The sequence below is a fragment of the Bos javanicus genome, chromosome 7 (assembly GCF_032452875.1).
Source record: "Bos javanicus breed banteng chromosome 7, ARS-OSU_banteng_1.0, whole genome shotgun sequence".
Classification (NCBI taxonomy): domain Eukaryota; kingdom Metazoa; phylum Chordata; class Mammalia; order Artiodactyla; family Bovidae; genus Bos; species Bos javanicus.
The window spans coordinates 79990290-80013405 of record NC_083874.1 but is presented as its reverse complement, the minus strand read 5'-3'; the positions used below and the strand labels follow the sequence as shown (position 1 = coordinate 80013405).

Sequence of the window (23116 nt, the reverse complement as noted above, 5' to 3'; positions counted from 1 at the left end):
AAACAGAAAGGTGTTTACGATAAAAAAAATGGGTGTAAGTACTGAGGTCTCAACAGAATTGGAGGCAATTTAGCAACTAAACAATAATAACAACTGGGTAGGAACTGCATAAATAATTTTGTATTTATCAAAATATATATGTACATTCTCAAATAGATTAGGAGGAAACAGCAAATTATCGACAGTAGATAATGTCTTGTTGGTAGGATGCTTTTTCTTCATTCTTTTTTATTTTTTAAATTATGTATCCAATAAAAATACACAGTGATAATTTAGAAAAAAGTAATAGGACAAAAAAATGGTTTTAAAAGGGGAGCTGGCAGCTGAGCAGATATGGAAGAGGTCAAAGCAATGTTAATGTCAAAGAATCAATGCCCATCGACTGCCAACTCCTCAGTCATCTCCCAGCTGGAAGGTGGGGTATGGGATGACAGACACACCAGAAATTATATAATCACAGCCATATGGTAAATTCAGCTTGCAGGTAAGTTTTGCTTAGCCCAAAGAACTTTAGTAATTTTGAATTGATTACTGGTATATAAAAATAAGGAGATTTTTTTTAAATTCATTTTTTATTTTTTTAAATTGGAACATTATTGTTTTATAATATTGTGTTAGTTTCTGCTGTACAACGAAGTAAATCAGGTTTTCAGTGTTAGTTGCTCAGTTGTGTCCAGCTCTTTTCAGATCAAGTATATGTATACACATAACCCCTCCCTCTTGAGCCTCCTGTCAGCCCCACCCCCACACCTCCAGGTCATCACAGAGCACTGAGCCACAAGCTACCCTCTGCACTCATTTCTGCCGTGTGTCTGGCTCCTGGGGAACTGAGTTAGAGCCTCCGCTCTCAGGCCCTTCACTCTCAGTCCTCCTGAACAGGCCCCAGTGAGCTTTTCCAGTGGAAGAAAGAAGAGACAGGGAGAACGATCACAGAGGTAGCAGGGCCACGTTCTCGTGCCCGCCGGTGATCACTGGGTTACAATGGGCAGGTTGCTTAACCTCTCTGAATCTACTTTTCTGATTATTAAAGAGAATAAGGGGCCCCGCCTCACTGCTTACACCCAGGTAAAGTAAACATACGATGGTGAGAGTAAAGCCAAAGCTATTCACTGAGGCCAGTGTTTGAATTATCTGTGAATAGCTGTTCTTCAAGCTCACCTCCTCCCTTTTTCTGGAAAAGAAAACAAGGTGTGAAGATGGCCTGTCTGTCCTGAACTAATGACACTCAGAGGACATTCTCCCACGCCCAGCCCCTTCTATGCTCACTCTCCTTCCTTAACTTCCATCTCACCAGAGTAGTTAACTTTACACCAGGGCAGGTTCTCAGAGACCCCCTTGGTCGACTACTTATTTCCTTGCTTATGTATCTGGCTGTGTCAGCTCTTGGCTACATCATGTGGGATCTTCCACTGCGGGCACAGACTCTCTAACTCTGACTTCAGGGCTCAGTGCGGCGCGTGGGCTTAGCTGCTCCATGGCATGTGGGATCCTAGTTCCCCCACCAGAGATCAAACTTGTGCCCCCTGCTTTGCAGGGCAGATTCCCAACCACAGGACCACCAGGGAAGTCCTTGGTCAACTATTTTTCAGTTCTTGTTTTTATTAAAGTTAAACATGGACATAGTTAAATCATTCAGCATGTCACAAAATCAGCTTCACACAAAATCATCCCTGCATCCCCTTCCCCTTCATTCGCTCTCTCCCTAAAAGGTAGCTACTTCCAACGAATGTTTAATTGATTGAATACAACCATCATTGAGACCCAGTTCTCCTTCCTCCCCCAGGCCCCAAACCTCTACCTACAAATACACCGTACCCTCTCCATACAGCTCACAGTTCACGGGCTTCACATACTCCTCACCCCACCACACACCTGCCTTCTACATGCACCACACAAGCACCCGTGTGACTCACACTACTGAATTCTGCAAGGGCTTGAATTACAATTGTCTTAAAAACAGCTGAACATCTGGAGAAAGTCCAACCTTGTTGCTATGCAAAGGAATGCAAATGAAACACAAGGAAGTAACAGTTTAAACCTGTGATGAATGTATCAGAAGTAAAGAAGTGAAATTAGTCATATACTGATCGAGGTATGAGGAAAACAGTACCCTCATTGCTTGTAGTAATGCAGATTGACTCCATCTTTTAGAAATATTATCCAACTAGGAAGAGTTACCAGAAGCCTCACAAGTGTCCACAACCTTTCACTTGGCGATCCTACATTTGGAAATGTGACTCCAGGAAAGTATCACAGGAGAATAGAGCAATATGCTTAAAGACTCTCCCTCAAGTGTTATTTTTTATAACAAACAAATGGAAAGAACCCAAAGGTCAGTTGTTTTATGTGTCATAATGTATTAATGCATCTGTTTGATACATTAAAAATGGCAAATATGAAGACTATGTAGCATCTCTCAAATATTCATGACATAGTGTGAAAAGAAAACAGAAAACACAATTTGATCACTGATTAAAACCATCTAATCCTGGAGAAGGCGATGGCACCCCACTCCAGTACTCTTGCCTGGAAAATCCCATGGACGGAGGAGCCTGGTGGCTGCAGTCCATGGGGTCGTGAAGAGTCGGACACGACTGAGCGACTTCACTTTCACTTTTCACTTTCATGCATTGGAGAAGGAAATGGCAACCCACTCCAGTGTTCTTGCCTGGAGAGTCCCAGGGACGGGGGGAGCCTGGTGGGCTGCCATCCCTGGGGTCGCACAGAGTCGGACACGACTGAAGCGACTTAGCAGCAGCAGCAGCAATCATGATAGATAAAATCAATGCAAGAACACGAAGCTACAATCATTGTAAATTTGAGAAATAAATGCCCACAAATTAACAAATAAATATTTAATAAATAAATGAGTACTCTCTTTATGCCAACAGCTCCATTTCAAATGCCTACCTTCAGCCCAGTTCTCTTTTCCAAACACCAGATTCCTACATTAAACTGACCAGCCTCTCCTCTCAGATGGATAACAGGCATGGAAGATGTGACCCATCCCAGCAAACCCTTGTTCTTCCTTCCTAAACACATCACTCCTCTTATAGCTTTCTCCATCCAATGGATGGCAATTCCATCCTGTCACCTGCTCAGAGAGGCTCACTTATTCCTTTTTCTTCCACACCACACATGTAATCTATCAGGAAGCCTTGTTGGCTTTATCTTGAAAACACCTCCAGCCTCAGGCCACTTTTCACCACCTCCGCCACTATAGCCTTGGTCCGGGCCAGTGTCCTTTGTCACCTGGACTACTGCAACATTCTTTCACAGGTTTCCCTATGTCTGTCCTTGTTCCATGGTCTACTCTCAGCAAAGGAGCCAATGACCCTTTTTAAGACATAAAACAGATCACACCACTCATCTGTTTAAAATTCTCCGTGCTAAGTTGCTTCAGTCATGAGCGAATCTTGGTGACCCTATGGACTGTAGCCCACTAGGCTCCTCTGTCCATGGGATTCTCCAGGCAAAGATACTGGAGTGGGTTGCCATTTCCTCCTCTGGGGGATCTTCAATGGCTCCCATCACGTGGAATAAAAGCTCGAGCCCTTCAGATGGATCACTGCCCCATCCAGGCCCTGCTACCACCTGGCCTGATGCCCTCCTCCCTACTTCCTTACAAATTCTGCTAAATGCACACCTGCCTCCTTGTCACCCCTTGAGAAGTAAAATGTGATCACATATTGGCATTTTCGCTCGGTCAACCCTCTCTGCTTGAAACACTCTCCCCACCTCCTTCAAGTCTTAGCTCAGAGAGCATTTTCTCAACACTGCCCCTCCCCTGCCACCCACAAATGCACACAGCACACCTCAGCCCCACGCTCTGCTTCCCACTTTTCTCATAACCCTGATAATTTAAAAATACACTACATAATTGGCTTACTTATTCTGTTTATCTTCTGCTGCTTCTGCCAAAATGAAAGCTCTATGAAGGCAAGGATCATTGCCATCTTGCACTCTCATGTACCCCATGCTCCCAGTACAGTGCCTAGAACATTGTAGGAGGTCGATAAATATTTGCTGAATGAATGAATGCTTGATGGTGGATTTAATTTGTTGTTCAATTCTATTATCTCTATAACAGTAATTTCAGGGGCTTTCCCTGGTGGTTCAGTGGTAAAGAATCTGCCTGCCAGTGCAGGGGACACAGGCTTGGTTCCTGGTCCAGGAAGATCCCATGTGCCACGGAGCAACTAAGCCCATGTGCCATAACTACTGAGCCTGTGCTCTAGAGCCCAGGAGCTGCAACTACTGAAGCCTGTAAACCTAGAGCCTGTGCTCCGCACAAGAGAAGCCGCCTCAACGAGAAGCCTGTTTACCACAACCAGAGAGTAGCCCCTGCTCACCACAACTAGAGAAAAGCCCCTGCAGCAATGAAGACCCAGCACAGCCACAAATAAATACATCAAATTCATAAACAAAACCAAACCGTAATTGCAGTCACTCACAGAGGATTGGTCCGAGTCCACAGCTCTGAATGAGTGGGCCTTGTGCATACCACCGTTTGTATCACTGGCTCCGTCCTCTAGAAGTGGTACCCTCCATCCAATGAGAGCACCTTCCAGCCAAAAGAAACCCTGCAGCCTGACTGCTGGCAGAACTACCAGAGAGAATTCTTCCTTTTGTGGTTTTCATTTACTCACTTTCCTATACACACCCTCGTTTCTGCTACCATCCCCTCAAGAACATACTCTACCATTGCATGACACGCCTTCCATCTCTCCAACGACTCCCAGAAGCACCAGAAAATCCCACTCCTGCCATCAGATTTCAATGAGGGGGATTCACTCAGCAATTAGAGACAGGAAAGGACTAGTGCAGGTTCCTGTACATCAGTGTTTAACCCAATATACCGTGCAGCCCTCCAAGCATTAGCCTCCTTCCCCATACACACTCAATTAGGCACATTTACGTCTCATTATCCAATATGCAATCATGAGTGCTAATAAAAACCGTTGCTACCCTCAACAATGCAATCAGTGCCATTAGCTGTCTCTCAGAAACTCTCCTCTGCTTTGGTGCCAAGTCTGCTCACTCACCCATTTATTTAGCCATGCATTCATTCACGTGTAACCTTTTCTAGGTAGCAAAGGTCAAGTGCACACCTACTATGTGCCTTGCCAGGCAAAAAAGTCTGGGGAACCTGCCCTGACAGGTAAATGGTTATACTACAGAATGTGAGGGGCACAGCAGAGATTTGACCAGGTGCTACAGAAACCCAGAAGAGGAAGTGGATGGAGAAGCCCAACTTCACTCCTAGGACGAGTTCAAATCCCAGCCCTGCCATGCTTTGGCTCTGAGAGTTGCACAGTCAATTTCTATCTCTAAGTTCCATTCATAAGACAGAGTTAATCATCCTAGTGCTTCCCAGGTGGCACCAATGGTCAAGAATCTGCCTGCCAATGGAGGAGACTCAGGTTCGATCCCTGGGTAGGGAAGAGACCCTAGAGTAGGGAATGGCACCCCACTCCAGTACTCTTGCTTGGAAAATCCCATGGACAGAGGAGCCTGGCCGGGTCTCAAAGAGTTGGGTACAACTGAAATGTCTTAGCATGCACACACAGATGCACCCGTGGAAGAACCAGGCTCTTTCCCTTCTGGCAGGCTATAGTCCATGGGGTCACAAAGAGTCAGACATGACTGAGCACACACGCACAATCATCCTAGCATCCCACAGGGGTGTTGGGAGGATTGCATGAGATGATGCCTAATCAAGTGCCTTGTCCAGCACATGGCACAGAGTGCATGCTCAGGAAACAAGGGCTACTAGGAGTCAGCACCTTAATCTCAACCTTCGGACACGTGCCACTGCAATCTATTCTCCTCTTGCCTGAAAGGACAAGAGGAATCCCAAAGTTCAGAAGGCTGAGATCGAGACAGAAAAATCCTCTTTCCTCGATTATACATGGACAAATAGGGCAGCAAATTCCCGAGGACAAGAATAGTCTTGGCCAAGAAGGTGCACAATGGATGAGGCCCAAGTACACATCAACTCTTCCTGCCTGGAAGACCTCAACCTGGGTTCTTCCACCTGTCAGACAATATGCTTCTCCCCTTCTCGACCTATACTTCCATCAAAGTCCCAGAGACGAAGACACTAGGAACCTTCATTCTGGATCAGGATATCTGGACCACAGATATAAAATGAGAGTGGGCTGACTGGTGTGATGGGCTGGAGATACATACATACATCACTCAGACCATCCATTACAGACACATGCTGTATGCTGCTGGGGACTTGCTGTAGGGGCAGTGGCTGCTAAAAAATAATCTGGGCACGACACGGACACATCTACCTTCTGTGAAAAAAATCTGTATGCATGAGCCTCCCCCCACCATCCCTGCCCTCTAGGTTGTCACAGAGCACCATTTTGAGCTTCTTGAGTCATATGGCAAATTCCCACTGGCTATCTATTTTACATATGGTGCATGGAAATCAAGGGAAGTGAAAGTGTCAGCTGCTCAGTCATGTTTGATTCTTTGTGACCCCATGGACTGTAGCCTGCCAGGCTCCTCTGTCTATGGAATTCTCCAGGCAAGAACACTAGAGTGGGTAGTCATTCCCTTCTCCAGGGGATCTTCCCAACCCAGAGATCAAACCCAGGTCTCCCACATTATAGGCAGATTATTTACCATCTGAGCCACCAGGGAAGCCCTGTGGAAATCAATATATGTTAAAAAAAAAAAAAAAGGAATATATGTATGCACACATGACTGGGAAGTTTCTGGAGAGATACACAAGAAATGGCTAGCAGTAGTTACTTCTGTAAAATTGGGGAGATGGGTTGTGAGACACAGAGTTCTAGATTCTATTTAAAACTCTTCTAAACTGTTATTTATATATGAGCATACATTATCTATCTATATCTACACTGACATCTCCATCCAACTCTCTGTGAAACGAAACACAATCTGGCTTCACAAGCCCCTGCTGGTAGCTCTTCCAGACGTGGGGGCTGGCCAGGAGGTGGAGGGATGGGTGGAGGGGACTTACTGGTGTTGTGGTCTATGAAGTAATCTCCGACCTGTGGATCGTACGCCTCTTCCCATCCCAGCGGCAGCTCGTCACTGATGCAGTCAGCAAAGGTGAGCGGTTTGGTGTACCTGGCGAGTGAGAGCAGAAAGAGACTCCGTCAGCCTACGGTCCCCAGAGAGCTGCATTCGTGGCTGCCTATAGCCTCCCTGCCCCTCTGGACTGGCCCACCAGATGCAGAAGCTCTGCACCCCGGCCCCGTCGTCCCCAGGAAGATGAACGCGTATCGGAGCAGCAGGATAAGGTCACCTGGGAGGGAGGCGGGGAATCTGCTCTGGTCCCAACTTTGCCACCAACTGGGAAGGGATTCCGAGCGAGTTGTCGCCTGCCTTCTCTGGGCCTCACTGCTACGTCTCTAAGTGAGGGGTCACAGGGAAGGGCTCAAAGGTCGAGCCTGGCTTCTGGACTCAGACTCAAATCTCTCTCTGGCTTCTCCATTCGCAGGGCACGTGGCCCACTCCAGCCCCAGCCGTCCTTCAGGCTCTGTCCATGTTTGTCTTACCTATTTCCCCTCTGAAAAGCTAGCTCGCTGCAGCATTGAGAAGAACAGATGTTCCCTCCCTGTGAGTTTGGCCAAACGCAGTATGTTTTTTTTTTTTTTCTTCCTGGGCTGGTTCCCAAATGCCTGTACCCACTGCTGTCCTTCTCTGTACAATCCAGGCCAAACTGATTTTTTAGCCATAACCACCCTCGAAGTCCCCATATTGGGACTTCAAATGGGGAGTGAGGTGGTGGTAACCACTTGGTCTCGGCGACTATGTCAGATAGACAAACCACCTAACTAAATGGACGAAGGTTTATCGAGGCTCAAAAACATCACAAGCCCTTGGTCCAGCACTTTAGCCAGCATGCAGGGAGCAGGGAATCTGGATACATTGAAGTCAGCCTGAGTGGCCCCTTTGGATGGCCCGGTTAGTTTCTCCCCATCACTGCATCTGCCTAAAATACACACACATAATATTCTCCCTGGTGTGCTGCAGTCCACGGGGTTGCAAAGAGTCGGACACAACTTAGCAACTGATCAACAATATTCTCCCTCTCCTGCCTGCTCCTGCCCCCTCCCACTTCTGAAAGACTGAAGGTTGTGCTTCAACACTCTTTCGACAGCCCGGCAAACTGAGGTACAATGCAATAGAAGGAAAGATGAGTGGGATGGGGTCTAGGATTCCTGGTCAAGAACTTCCCTCCAAGCCATAGGAGATGACTCTCCTAGCCCATGCAACCTCCTTCCCTCTTAAACCCACCCCAAATTAAGCTGAAAACAAAATATGTGCTGAGACTTCCCTGGTGGTCCAGTGGCTAAGACTCTGTGCTCCCAATGCCGGGGACCTGGGTCCAATTCCTGGTCAGGGAACTAGATCCTGTCTGCTGCAGCTAAGACCCAGCACAGCCAAACAAATTTTTAAAAAAGAAAGAAAAGCAAAATGTGTGGGAAAAAAAGAAACCATGAAAGAGCCCCTGGTGGACAGACCTAGTGTGTTCACATACCACTATACATCCAGGGTCTGGTAGACTGAGAACATATCTACTGACTGAAGGAGTGGACAGCACCAAAGCGCTGTTAAACATACTGCTGTATTATGGGAGACAAGGATGAGGCAGAGGTCTATATGATATAAAATAGACTAAGCCCTATCCAATACAGATTCAGTAGGCATCACTTATTAGCTGTGTAAGTATGGCAACTTAAGTGTTCCTCTCTGAGCCTCAGTATTTTTATCTAAAATGTGGGGATAATAACTCTCCAAGTTGTCAGGGTAAATAAAGTCATGATTGTAAAAACAATTAGATCCTGGTGCAAATGAATGCTGAAAGAACATTCTTCTCCACTTCCCAGAAGGGGAAACGGAGACTAAGAGAGAGATGAAATAACACTCTTAATGTCTACACCAATGATATTCAAGCAAGGCACTCAGCCTTCAGAGCCCCTGCTGTGAACCAAAAGGTTCTCTCGAAAGTTAACATCTTCAGCTGAGCCCCATGGAAAATTACAAGCCACTGTCTTAAGAGTAAAAAATGAAGAGATGAGGAAGACACAAGTGATTTCTTTAGGCTAGAAGGCTCTTCATTTGGGAGCACTTATGCCAACCTGGATAAAGTTTCTAAAAAGTCGTCTTCAGCGCAATCCGCCGCTACCCCGCAAGCCCTGCCCACCCCAAGACTTCAAAAGCAAGAGACCATGTTCCTCAGTTCCTCCTCCTCCTTAAACTCCTGTAAAAATGGTTTATTCCCACTTCCTTATGGAAAATGAAGACCAGTGACCAACAGTGAAATCTCATCCAACATCATTTCATCTAACACATTACTGAAAGGGTCTCTGAAGGAAAACTCTGCATGCAGGCCTACCCTTCCACAGCAAGTGACTCTGTTACTGAGGACAGATACATCTGGGGAGGGAACAGCAGTGCTTGGGCCAACCACAGTCAGACCCTTCTGGTTCATTCCTTTCCTTGGGTGCAGCCCTGAGAAGCCCCACCTACTGGCCTGGTGATGAAGATAGGAATCTTGTTATTTACACTTTGCAACCCAGAAAACCAAGAAGACAAAGATATATTCCCTCTCCGCAGCTCCCTGAATCCATGAGTGGATCAAAATTCTTTCCCCCCTCCCAGGGTTGGGGGGGTGGTGAGGTGGGGAGGAGAGGAAGAAATTTCCTGGTTGTCCAGTGGATAAAAGTCCACCTTCCAATGCAGGGGACATGGGTTTGATCCCTGGTTGGGGAACTCAGATCTCACATGCTATGGGGCAATTAAGCCCATGTGCCACAGTGAAAACCCAGGGCAGGCAAAAAAGATAAACAAAAATCTTCCATGGGGATGAATTAAATGATTTCATCAATGGTGCATTTAAGCAATAGAATCTATGTCCCCCATGATTGGTGATCAATAAATATTTGTGGAATGAGTGAATATGACCATAAATATCTAAGAACAAAAAATAATGGTGTATTTTATATTTTGCTAACATGGAAGAATGTTCTTAACATACTATGAGAAAAATGACATTTTTGAACAAGAAACGCTTTAGGATATTGTTTTAATACAGTATTTTTGCCTGAAATGTGTGTACGTTTGTAGAAGAGAAGCTGGAAAGATACACATTAAAATGCTATCTTGGTAGAGGGATTTTAACAATTTAATTTTTTTCTTTTTAATCTTTTTAAAATTAGTTTCTCTGTAATATTCCTACCTCAACTGTAATCAAAATAGTTAATGATGGCTAAATCAAGGCCTAGAAAACAAGTTTGTTCCTTCTCTAGGCAGCAGGTGCTTTTCCTCTATTTGACCAGTGAGAAAACACACCCAACATCTTGCAGCTGGCAAACACCAGAGGTATAACCTGAAGCCCCACCGCCTCACTCCAGAACCTGAGCTTTGCTAATAAAAACTGACAAGACCAAGGGAGTCTCAGGATAATCTGGAAGCTATGCCTGAGATACAGATGTCAAAGCTGGGCTGGGGGACATCGGAAGCAGGCAGAAGGCACCTGAGCTGCAGCCTACCTGCACCTTCAGTTTTCTACGTCTCGGTGCAAAGCTACTCAACACATTTGGATAATGCACAGTTGCTTCACGAAAAGACAATTAATTGTTCTAAAGTCATCGTAACAATGGATTCACTGAGCTATCTGTGTGAGGCTGGAGATTGGGGGAGGAGAGGCAGGTCTAAAACACCAAAAATGCATCACTTTTCCAGAAAACCATGAACTTTACTGCTCATTCCAGCCTTGGACATCAAGAAGTCAGACCTGAAATAAATGTTAGCTACAAGCATCAGTCATGTACCTGACACTGGATTTCCTACCAAAGCTGAAATGCTGATTCCCGCCTATGGTGAACGCAGACATTGTGCTCAACAGTTATAAAGAAGAGGAATCAAGAGGACCCAAAGTTAGCCAGAGGGGGCAGGCGAGACAGGAAGGCTTTTGGGTTTGATATTCGGGCTTCTCTTAAAAGTGATCATGGAGAAAAAACCAGAAGACTGACATCCTGACTCCTATACCTCTTCCATGGGAAAGAGAAAAGCTTCTATTGGAAGACTACACAACTTACAAGAAATCTGGACAGCAAGCTTCTCTGGAACAAATGCCAAGAGGGGGATGAATTATTCAGTGTGCAGGGACGTGTCATTCAGAGAATCAGGATGAAGAGAAGCATTTTTAGCTGTACAAGGATTTAAATACATACACACACACACACACACACACACGTATATATACGTGTGCACCCACTCCTCATCCCAGACAGAGGAACTGTCCGTTTAAACCAATCCCCTCTGGGAAACTGTGGGTGCTTCTCTGGCCTGCAGTGTTTCCCCTTGGGCAAGTGCCAAGAATGTGAGCTGGGAAGAGATGTCTGCTTTCAGATGCGGCCAGGACTTGGGGGCCTGCCTGCAACTCACAGCCCCCATCCTCTGGTGACGCGATTCACCCCCATTCTGTCCGGTGCAGTCCCTGCCTCCAGGCTCCAAGTCCTGGGCTGCTGAAAACCCAGATCGTGAAATCAAATGACCCAAATGCTGAAGGGGTGAGGGGGAGTGAGGGAGGGCGCCAAGAGAGAACCAGTTCTGCCTCTTCTTAATTACCAATCTCTGGAGGAACACAAACATTCCTGAATGTTTCACAACAGGCTCTCCTGGAAGAAGGGGCCCGGATGTGTTGCCTTGGAGACAGGTAAGGCTGTGTGGGATCACCTGTCCGGGAACGCGGGCCCCTGTCCTCTGTCCAGCTCCATGTCCCCACGACTGGCTGGCATTCAGTATTCAGACAGTACATCTTTTCTAAGGAGGCAGCTCAGAGGAGCGGAAAGCCTTCTGCCAAGTCTAACACTGGGTGGTGATTCTCTTGGGCCTGAAGAACGCGTAGCATATCTTTCATGTTCCTAGTGCTTCCCGAGCAATCTGAACGCTTCCCACAGTAACCTCTTTATGGCCCGCCAGCATGAGGCTGGCCCCCGACCGGGCTCTCGCCAGGGCCAGCTGGGCGGGATCGCTTTCTAAAGGGCCCTGAGGACCACATGCCAAGAACTGTCCAAACTTTCAGCTGAACCTCTCCTCTCAACCCTGGGCACAATGGCCAGGCTGGCTCTTCCCGCCCTGGGGTGTTTCACACGCATGGTTCCCATAGCTCAGGACTGCACAACTCCTGAGGAGATGCAGCCATCTCTGGACTCCAGCAGAGCCCCAGGCCACACAGACCCTCGACTTCCACACCTGCAAGGCTGGGGTGGCTGAACAAAAGGGCAATCTTTGAAGCTCTCCTTCCTTCCTTGAATTCTATTTGGTTCAAACACCTTCATTCATTCCTTAAACAAATCTGGGGATGAAAGTAATCACTGTCTCATAGTCGGTTAGGAGGGCTGAGTACACGAACTGCAGCGGAATCTGAACAAACTTCCAGCTACAGAAGTGGACAAAAGGACCCTGCCCTTACACTCCCAGCAGGGAGACATCCCAACCAGAAAGTGAATCCATAAGATCATTTCAGAGATTCGTGCTGTTCAGAAAAATACAACAGGGTGGTGGGATTATGTGTAAGGGTGGGGTAGGTTGGGGCAATCAAGGGAGGCTTCTCGGAGGAGGTGATCTTGGAGGGGAGACCAGATGGTGGGAAGCATCAGGAATAGCCAGTACAAAGGCTTTGGGGTGGGATAATGTTGGTGTGAGGAACAGAAAAGAAAGCCACATGTGAGCCACATACGTCATGAGTGATGGAGTAGAGATAGATAGGGGCAGATGCTGGGCTTTTAGGACTTTGGGGTCCCTGTTAAGACTTTGAGAGCCATCCTAGTGTTGAGCCACAGAGGGTGACCCAGAGAGGCTCTCTGAGTCACCCTCTCCTCACCTCCTTTCTCCCTGCTTTCCATCAATCCTCCAAACAACAAGAATTTATTGCATGGACACAAGAGCCTGGTCCCATGCTAGGCACGACCACAGCTCAGACATTTGAATAAGCCTTGTTTCTGCCTTCGAGAGCAGAGGGCCTGGCCAAGCAGTTGAGCTTACCCTTAAAGCAGGGAGTAGCTGATCCCTGTGACAGTATGTACGGTGGTTATGCTACCTTAGGCTTTGAACCGTGGGCAGTGAGAGGATGTAGAGATAGTTAATAAGATGCTAGGTCACAGGCTTCCCTGGCGGCTCAGTGGTAAAGAGTCCGCTTGCCAAGGCAGGAGACAAGGGTTCAATCTCTGATCCGGGAAGATCCCGCCTGCCACGGAGCTGCTAAGCTCATGGGCCACAACTACCGATCCTGTGCTCTAGAACCAGGGAGCTGCAAGTACTGAACCATGTGCCGCAACTATTGAAGCCTGCGTGCCCTACAGCCCTGGTCCACAACAGAAGAAGCCACTGCAATGAGAAGCAACGGGAGAGTAGCCCTCACTCGCCACAACCAGAGGAAGGCCCTTGCAGTAACCAAGACCCAGCTTAGCCAAAAATAAAAATGAATTAATTTTAAAACAAATAAGATGCCAGGTCTGGTCTGCTGTACACATGTGAAAGGGCAAAAGGGTGGGAGAAGGGAGAGACTGAGAGGACAGGGCATAGTCAGGGGAGGCCGGAAGAAGGAAGCAGTCCACGGAGGACGGTGGTCAGCTCCGGGGCTAATAAGGAGGCAGGGTAGCCGTACCCACATAGGCTGAGGAACTGATGCTGGGGTGAAACCCACACCCTGCCTCTTCCACAGCCACAGGCGTGTCACCTAACCTTGTTAGGAGTTTCCTTCTCTGTGAAACTTAGAAGGCCCAATCTCATAAGGGTGTTGTGGGAATTAAATGAGATAACCCATACAAAGTGCTTAGTACAGGGCCTAGCATGTAATAGGCCCTCAGAAAATGTGGGCTGTTAACGTGAACAGCAGAGAGACTTCCGTCCTCTCCACTGTGAGAATTGTGTTATCTTTCATCTTCAGTTTGTTGGATATGTTCGCTATCATCGTTCTCATCATCGCTGTCCCCATTTTTCATCTCAAGAGATATGAGTGGTGGTTAAAACTCACAAGCTCTAGAGTCAGCCACCTGGGTTGCAAGGCTGGCAGCATCACTTACTCACTCTATCCTGTTGGGCATGAACCCCTAACTTGCCTGAACCTGCTTCTTCATCTGTAGAGTGGGGATACTCAGAGTGACTACCTGGTTAAAATGAGCTATGCTGAGCCCATGGTACACAGGGCTCCACCCACATTCACTTTCTTACCAGTTAGGTTTTACATCCTTTTCTAAAATTAATTTTTTGGGGAGTGCATTTGCTTTATAATGCTGTGTTCATTTCTACTGTGCAGCAAAGTGAATCAGCTACATGTATATATATATCCCCTCATTTTTGGATTTCCTTCTCATTTAGATCACCACAGAGCACTGAGTAGAGTTCCCTGAGAGGTTTTATATTCCTTCCCATGATGAGGCAAAAACCTGTCCGTGCTGCTGCTGCTGCTAAGTCGCTTCATTTGTGTCCAACTCTGTGCGACCCCATAGACGGCAGCCCACCAGGCTCCCCCGTACCTGGGATTCTCCAGGCAAGAACACTGGAGTGGGTTGCCATTTCCTTCTCCAATGCATGAAAGTGAAAAGTGAAAGGGAAGTCGCTCAGTCATGTCTGACTCTTAGCGACCCCATGGACTGCAGCCCACCAGGCTCCTCTGTCCATGGGATTTTCCAGGCAAGAGTACTGGAGTGGGGTGCCATTGCCTTCTCCACCTGTCCGTGCTAATAGCTGTTAAATCCTGAACTGTATTCCACCGCCTCCCGCCCTAGAGGAGCTGGGGTTGGTTACACTCCCTGGTTTTTTGGAAATTAAACCAGAGAAAGTTAAGAGATGACAGCTGGATTGGCTTTGGCTCTCAAACTGTGTACTCTGAAGAAAGCATTTACACCAGCAATTTCCAAGTTCTCTTTCTCTTAAAACCCTCCCTCCCTCTCCTCCCCAGACACCTGTCTTGACATTCTGGTTGTCCGACCCCCAGACTTCCTTCCTTCCCTCCTTTGGTTGGGTTGGTTTATCTAGCCGCTTTCTTGGTCTGGACACTCCCTCCCATTCCTGGAATTCTATGGGGAGGGGAGGTTCCAGACTGTTCCCCCTACCCGCTCTAGTCTTCAACCCAGGCTTCAACAAACCAGTAGCTCACCTCCCCCTGATAAATCTAGCTCTCACTCTGCCCTACCCCCACTGAGTTCTTGGGATCACACGCCCCAGCCTTGGGCCTGTTCCCTCCTTCGCCTCCATCCCCATGTCTCTATGCCTACTCATGCCCAGATACCCTCCAGCTCACTGACACGGAGGTGACTGTGCTATTCCTCCACGTCTCACTTGCTGGAATTTAAGATTAAGATTCTGAGAAGCAAATTACAGGTTGGCAGGGCCAAGTTTGGCCTATAGATATGTTTGCTTGTCTACTGTAATGTTGTACTTTAAGAATGGAGTTAGCATGCCTTTTGAAGTCAGCCCCTCACTCGTTGCACACAGTCCCCTCTGCTCTCTAACGTGTTTCTCCTGCATCTTGTCTTATCAAGAGGCAGCCTGTGTGTATAGTTGCTAAGTTGTGTCTGACTCTTTGCAACCCCATGGACTAGCCCGGCAGGCTCCCCTGTCCATGGGATTTTCCAGGCAAGAATACTGGAGTGGGTTGCCATTTCCTTCTCCTGGGGATCTTTCCAACCCAGGAATCAAACTCGAACCTCCTGTGTCTCCTGCATTGCAGGAGGATTCTTTACCACTGTTCCGCCCAGCAAGCCCAACAAGAAACAGCACAGAGAAGTCATTAGGAGCACTCTCGAGCCAGACTCTCTGGGCTTTGACTGCCAGTTTCTAGCTCTGTGACCTTGGGCAAGATACTTAAACTCTCTTGGGCTGTTTTCACACTTGCAGAACAGGAGAAATAATAACATACTGATGGAGCATGCATTCTGTGCCTGGAATTGTTTTAAGCCCTGTACATATATTGGCTCACTTGGACTTCATACCAATGCCATTCAGACCCACCTTACAGTGTTCTCTGAGGATTAGATGAGCTAATGGATGAAACAGCACTTTGGTACACAGTTTGTGCTCAACAAATATCAGCAACACATCATTATTTTCACTGCTGTTCAAACAAGGCGCCTGATGCAGGAGTAGTAAAGAATGCTAAAACTGAATGTGATATCTGGGATCTGACAAATCAAATCCTTGTTTCATTGGTGAGAAAACTGAAGCACAGAGAGAAAGACTTGGCCAGAGCCACCCAAGAACCCAGAGGCAAGACTGAGACTAAAACCTGGGGACCAACCTCAGGCCTGCATCACTCATGCCACCAAGAGATCAAGTCAGCCTGGTGCTGAGTTTAGCTCCATTTGAGATGCAGTGATCACCTGAACAGCCCTCAAGAAACAGCTATTGGTAGTACTGCCCTATTATACTGAAAGGAGAATGATCGCTAGGCCAGAGCCCATATTAAACTATGGAGTTCCCATTCATGGATAGATAAGGTTGGCACATGGGCCCTTCATTTTGCTTGTTTCCTCACTGAAGGGCAATTCTCTTGAACAAAGCACTGGGTATACATGCTCCCGCTTCATCCAGCTTCTTCCAACTCCACTCTCATTTCCAAATTGGGAATTAGGCTAAAGAGGTTCTGGCCCCATAGAAAAGGCCAAGAGAACCAAATGGAATTCCCAGTTCCATCTTCCTTAGCCATATAATCTTAGGCATTCCTTCCCCAGCTCTAAGCCTGTTTCCCCATAGGTCAAAAATAAAGCAGTCAAGAGAATCTGCCTCACAGGGCTCTAGTAGTGTTGAATGAATTAGTACCTGGGAACAAGTCAGCAGAGCCCTTGGCATGTGATGCTGGGCAGACATGCAGAGCTCTTCCATTTTGATTTGTTTTTAAATTTTTTGCAAGATCTTATTCCCTGACTAGGGATCAAACCGTATTCACCCTTGCCAGGGAAGCCACAAGAGCTCCTCCTTTATGAATGTAGGCTCCTGAGGGCAGCGACCCCCAGCTTTGCCCCTTTCTAGTCTCAAGAACTGGCTGTCCAAGGGGTCCTCCCTGGTGCTGGTCTACCCAGGAGCTTCCAGCTCAGAAGGACAAAGGCCACCACCACCCTTCCCTGGAATCTGGCCATTCCTGTTCCTTGAGTTCTGACCCTCACCCCAGCCATGCAGCCTGAGGAGCTGGTCCTTCCAGAAATGGAAATGGCCATGAAGGCTTCTCTGGGATCCTGATCTGTGGCTCATTCCATGACTACACAGTTAAGGCAGAGCATTGGAAGGGGATCTGGGTTTCAATCCTGACGTGGCCACTAGATGAACCAGACCCTTAGGCAAGGCACCGACCCTCTCTGGGCTTCCCATCTACAAAACAAAGGAGTTGAAATGTCATGTTTCTAAGGCCCCCTTTATCTTGCCAGTCCTCAAAGTCAAGGGCATTGTGAGGTTGCCATGAAACAAAACATCTTACTGGACCATGGGTTCTAAGTGAAAGAAATCAAGCCCTTTATCTTCACAACATTTCTGTGAGGCAGATAGAGCCACCCTTACTTGACCACCAGGAAACCGATGTTTCAGTGTCATGTAATAACGATAATATAAATCTCCCCGAGTGTTTACAAAGTACAGGCACAGTTCCGGATCCCACACACAGACTCTGTCTCAATGATTCTAAGCTGCACATTTTAAAATACCTTGCAGCATCTCTGAGACTGGGATGTGTGTGAGCACTGCTGACATCTTTCAACAGTATCAACCAGGCTGTGGTCCTGATGGAGCTGTCACTGCCCACGTGTGCACAGACATCAAAGGTGTCACGGGCTTGGGATGAAATCCCAGAGACAATAGTGGAGCACTTTTAACCCCTAGGAACCACATGGTTGTGGGGAAGGGTGGAGGAGGCAGTGAACAGACATGTTTAGCAACATTCCCAAAGCAGGCGTGCAAGGGAGGCTCCCTCTGCATAATTGCCATGCTAGCCACAGAGCCCAGCACCAGAGCCTTTGAGCTGCTCTGTGGGTCCTATAACAAGGCTGTATCACCAATGTTCAAGGGCATCAAGGATGAGGATATTAGAAGGACAGACATCAATGATTCTGAGTTAAAAAATGACTCCAAAGAATTTGATTCAAAGTGAGAAAATGTATTAGGAACACTCGAGTTTTACCTTTTTTTAGGTATTCCTTTTTATTTTTGTATGAAAAAAGCAGTATGTGAGTTTTAAAAAAATCTGAAAGATTTGAGAAGTATGAAATAAACATTCTAGTTAATTTTAAAACATTGGGTCATAATTTAAATGGCAGCATTTTTCCTTTCTTCACTAAGATAAAATAATGGTACATCTTAAAATCAGTGCTAAGTTGATCAGTGTTAATAACCCCAAGCTGGAAACAGTCCAAATGTCCATCAAGAGGGGAATAGATACATAGATCAGTACATGTGTACACTGGAATATTACTCAGTAATAAAAAGGAACAAACTATTAGCACAAACAATAACACAGATGAATCTCAGAAACATATTGGGCAAAAGAAACCAGCAGGGGAAAGAGACTATTCTGTACAATTCCATGTATGTAAAATTCTGGAAAATACAAACCAACCTATAAGGACAGAAAGCGATCAGTAGTTGCCTGGGGATGGATAGAGGGAGAGAGGGGTTAAAGGCACAAAGAAAGTTTTGGGCGTGATGGGAATAGTTGTTATACTGATTGTGAAAACAGGCTCACGGATGTATGTGTGCCTGTCAAAAGTCATCAAATTGCACTCTTTAAATACATACAAGTTAGTGTGCTTTAATAATTCCTCAAAACTGTTGTAAGAAAAAAAAATACAAGAAAATCCCATATTTGATGTTTTGATGCTACATATTATTGTGTTTAAAATAATCTAAGTACTATTATCAGCTCCATTTTACAGATGTGGAAACTGAGGCATAGCGGGGCAAGCTGGTACATCCTGGGACACTCAGTTTGTTAAGGGGCAAATCTAACTGGCTTCAAGTCTCAGCTCTGCCACCGAGTGACTGTGGCCAAGTCCCTTCCTCACTCCATTCCCATCATGAGGTGATGACACAGTGACTGATCACTAAGGGACCTTTCAGTACTGGGTTTCTAACACTGTGACCTGAGGACTGGTCCAAGGTCACACAGCCACAGAGGAATGGTTTCTCCTGGCACCCAGGTTTTCTGACTCTCCTCGATCCCCTGGTTCATATGCACTTGTTCTCTGAACACTCCTTCTGACACCCCCTTGTGTATACAGCAGTGATCCTCAGCCTTGAGCTGCAACACAATCCCCTGGAGAGTGAGCGCTTGTTAACTCACACAGAGCTTCATAGAGAGCTGTGACCCAGAGTTTCTGAATCTGGGATGCACTGAGAATCTGCATTTCCTACTAGCTCCCAGGGGATAATGATGCTTCTGGTCCCAGCACCCTACTCAGGACCCACTAGTGTACAACATCCCCTATCTTATAGTTTCAGAAACTTTACTCGTCACTTTTTTTAGTGAAATTTTTTTTGGTGTATAATGGCTCAGTGGTAATGAATCTGCCTGCCAATTCAGGAGCCACATGAGATATGGGTTTGATCCCTGGGTTGGGAAGATCTCCTAGAGGAGGAAATGGCAACCTACTCCAGTATTCTTGCCTGGAGAATCCCATGGACAGAGGAGCCTGGTGGGCTACAGTCCATGGGTCACAAAGTCAGATATGACTGACTGAGCAAAAGACACAGCACATAGTCGCTTTACAATGTTGTGTTAGTTAGACAGCAAAGTGAATCAGTCACACGTACACATATCAGTCAGTTCAGTTCAGTCGCTCAGTCGTGTCCGACTCTTTGCGACCCCATGAATTGCAGCACGCCAGGCCTCCCTGTCCATCACCAACTCCCGGAGTTCACTCAAACTCACATCCATTGAGTTGGTGATGCCATCCAGCCATCTCATCCTCTGTCGTCCCCTTCTCCTCTTGCCCCCAATCCCTCCCAGCATCAAAGTCTTTTCCAATGAGTCAGCTCTTTGCATCAGGTGGCCAAAGTACTGGAGTTTTAGCTTTAGCATCAGTCCTTCCAAAGAACACCCAGGACTGATCTCCTTTAGAATGGACTGGTTGGATCTCCTTGCAGTCCAAGGGACTCTCAAGAGTCTTCTCCAACACCACAGTTCAAAAGCATCAATTCTTGGGCGCTCAGCTTTCTTCACAGGCCAACTCTCACATCCATACATGACCACTGGAAAAACCATAGCCTTGACTAGATGGACCTTTGTTGGCAAAGTAATGTCTCTGCTTTTTAATATGCTGTCTAGGTTAACCCCTCTTTTTTTTTTTTAACTTCCTTCCCACTGAGGTCACCAGAACACTAGCTAGAGTTCTCTGTGCTGTACAGTAGGTTCTCACTAGGTATCTATTTTATACATAGCAGTGTACACACACCAATTGCAATCTCCCAATTCCCCTTCTCATTCCCTTAGGACCACCAGCAGAAGCTCTTTCAAAGCTGAGCCATGCATTTCACACTGAAGTAATCGTGCCAGAGCCCCGCAGAAGACACGGCATTGGACTCCCTACTGTTCTATGGGCTGTAGAAGCAGGGCAGGCCCCAGGTTATTCATGCAAGTAGGCAGGGCCTTCCTAATGCCTTCCCTAGATGCTGCGGCTGGGGAAGCACACGGCGGCATAGCCTGGCCACGTCTAAGGATCTCAGAACCTGCAGATGCCCGAGTGTTTGCTGACGGCATCACAGTGGCCGGCGGACCCAGCCCAGAAGCTCGCCTCGCCTGTCCACCTGACTGCTATTTCTTTATTCTCCAAGACGGCAGAGGCCTACGGTGACTGATTACAAAGGAGCTCTGCACGGGAGTTGAAAAGAAAATGGTTTTCACCTCTGAAAAGTACAACTGGAAGGGTTTATGTTTTCCTCCCATCGTTTCTTTCTAAAGAAGAATATAAACCCTTGTTCCCTGAAGGGAAGCCCTACCTGCAAGTCAGCGTTAAACACCAGAGGAGGAAGGCGCCTTCAGAGCTGAAGGCGGCTGAATTAAAGTCAGCAGTGAAACAAATAAGCAATTAAAATAGCTATTTTGGGAAGCCTTGGAAAGCAGCAGATACAATATGAATTATTCATTCATGCTGCCAGGATGACTTCGGGGCACTGTCCTCTGTGCTACTGTTCTCTTGCTCTTGTTCATTCAGCCATTCAAGCACAGAGAGGGGACACAATACCCTGGCCCTGGGACACGGGCGCTGAGTGAGTGTGTGCGCATGTGTGCGCACGCGCGCGCACACACACACACACACACACACACACACATGTCCTCCACAAGGAGGCCAGGTGGCTACTCCAGATGGTGAACCACATGGAAAAGAAACCCACAGGTTGGCAGACACCTTCAGCTCCCATGCCAGGGGAGAATATATGAATTTCCAATTGGCCCAAGAGGGGTGTGTGTGTGTGTGTGTGGTCACATAAGCACATAGGCATGGGGAGTGAGTCATAGGCGATCACCTGTGCAGAGCAAGAGAGAATGCATACAGTGTTTCTAATCCTTCACAAGCTTCCCAGATGCTCTGGGGTTGATTCGGGGACTCAGGAGGCAACGGGTGGGATCTGGACAATTAGTTGCGCATCGCAATGAGCCTACCCAAGGTCTGGACATAAAGGAGGAGTCCCCCAGGCTTGGTGGAAGGGCTCTATCTGGGCTCTGAAGCCATCAGCCCCCTCCTGCTGCCTGACCATAGAAGTAGTACTGTATTCTCATACCTTATACCCATGCAGGAGACCTTGGACAAGTCCCTTCCCCTCTGTGGGCCTCAGCTTCCCCATCAATGAAACCAGGGATATGAGCTCCATTTTAACTGATCCTTCCAGGTTTGACATTTCATGGTACCATTTTGTCACAAAAATCTAGCATCTCAGAGATGATTTACATGCTCCTGTTTTGACCTTGTAGCAAGTCAAAGCTTTTAAAGAATACTAACACACAGTACTTTACATGTGCTGCTGCTGCTGCTAAGTCACTTCAGTCGTGTCCGACTCTGTGTGACCCCATAGATGGCAGCCACCAGGCTCCCCGTCCCTGGGATTCTCCAGGCAAGAACACTGGAGTGGGTTGCCATTTACATGTGCTACTTGTCATTCAATTCTGATAGCAATCCAGTTAAGTGGTTCCCATGATGATCTCCCATGGTACAGATGAGTACATGGAGCCTTAGAGAGAGATGTTAAGAGAATGACTGAGAATTTGGATTCAGGACTTAACTATGACTCAGAAGGTGAGTGGAGATAGTGACTCTACATAATTGGGAGGACAGAAGGGGAGTTTTTTAAATACCATGGAATTGAAAACTACCCTCTATAGCTTTAAACTATAAAGTCTGGTAAGAAGGGAAAATTAGGGGGCTATTTTTGCCCTGGCTACAAATATTAGGAATGGATATTAGGAATGCTGTGGGTGAGGCTATGAGAGAGGGGGTGGTTGTCTGGGGAAGATAAAGAGAACAACTTTTCGGTCAAAGTTTTTAGACAAACTTCTAAAAGTTTAGACAACCCAGGAGCAGAAGTCACGGGTGACAAAGGACAGGAGCAGTCAGAAGCACCCAGTTCCTAAAAGACAAGGGGCCTCTTAAAAACTTACAAACTTAACCCACTGTCTTAAAGACAACTGCACAAACGCTCCAGTGACCAGCTGCTGTTCTGACCCGACCCGGGTGGGAAGATTTACACTCCAAGATGTTTAAAGCAACATTAGTTATCATAGGAGGGAAAAAATGTGCACAGCCTCAATATCTGTAGGGAATGAACAGGTAGAAAATTTTGGTTATAATCATTCAAGTAACTGTTTGAAATATATGCTCAGGAAGCATTTTGAATGATAAAAGGGAGAAGGCTTATAGTACAGAATTGAAAAGAAAGTTAAAAAGCAGGATACAAAACTGTGCCTGCAGCATAACCTTACCTGCCTGCAATTAAAGAGGAAAATGACCACAAGGAAAAATGCCAAAATGTTGAGTGTTTGCCTTTCACTGGTGGGGATGGGGTTTGGGTTGGGGGGTTTGTTGATTTGTTTTGGCTGCTTTCATAGCCAGGAATAAGGCAAAAACCCCTAAACCACCAA

The 23116-nt window shown here is 46.8% G+C and overlaps 1 protein-coding gene across 1 annotated transcript in view; it reads right to left on the bottom strand.

Annotated features, from left to right (window-relative positions):
• WWC1 (WW and C2 domain containing 1) overlaps positions 1 to 23116 on the bottom strand; it is a 157890-nt gene that overhangs the window by 72869 nt on the left and 61905 nt on the right. Inside the window, exon 2 of the mRNA XM_061424279.1 lies at positions 7001 to 7110. Coding sequence (XP_061280263.1) covers positions 7001 to 7110 — 110 coding nt within the window. The remainder of the gene's footprint in view (positions 1 to 7000; positions 7111 to 23116) is intronic.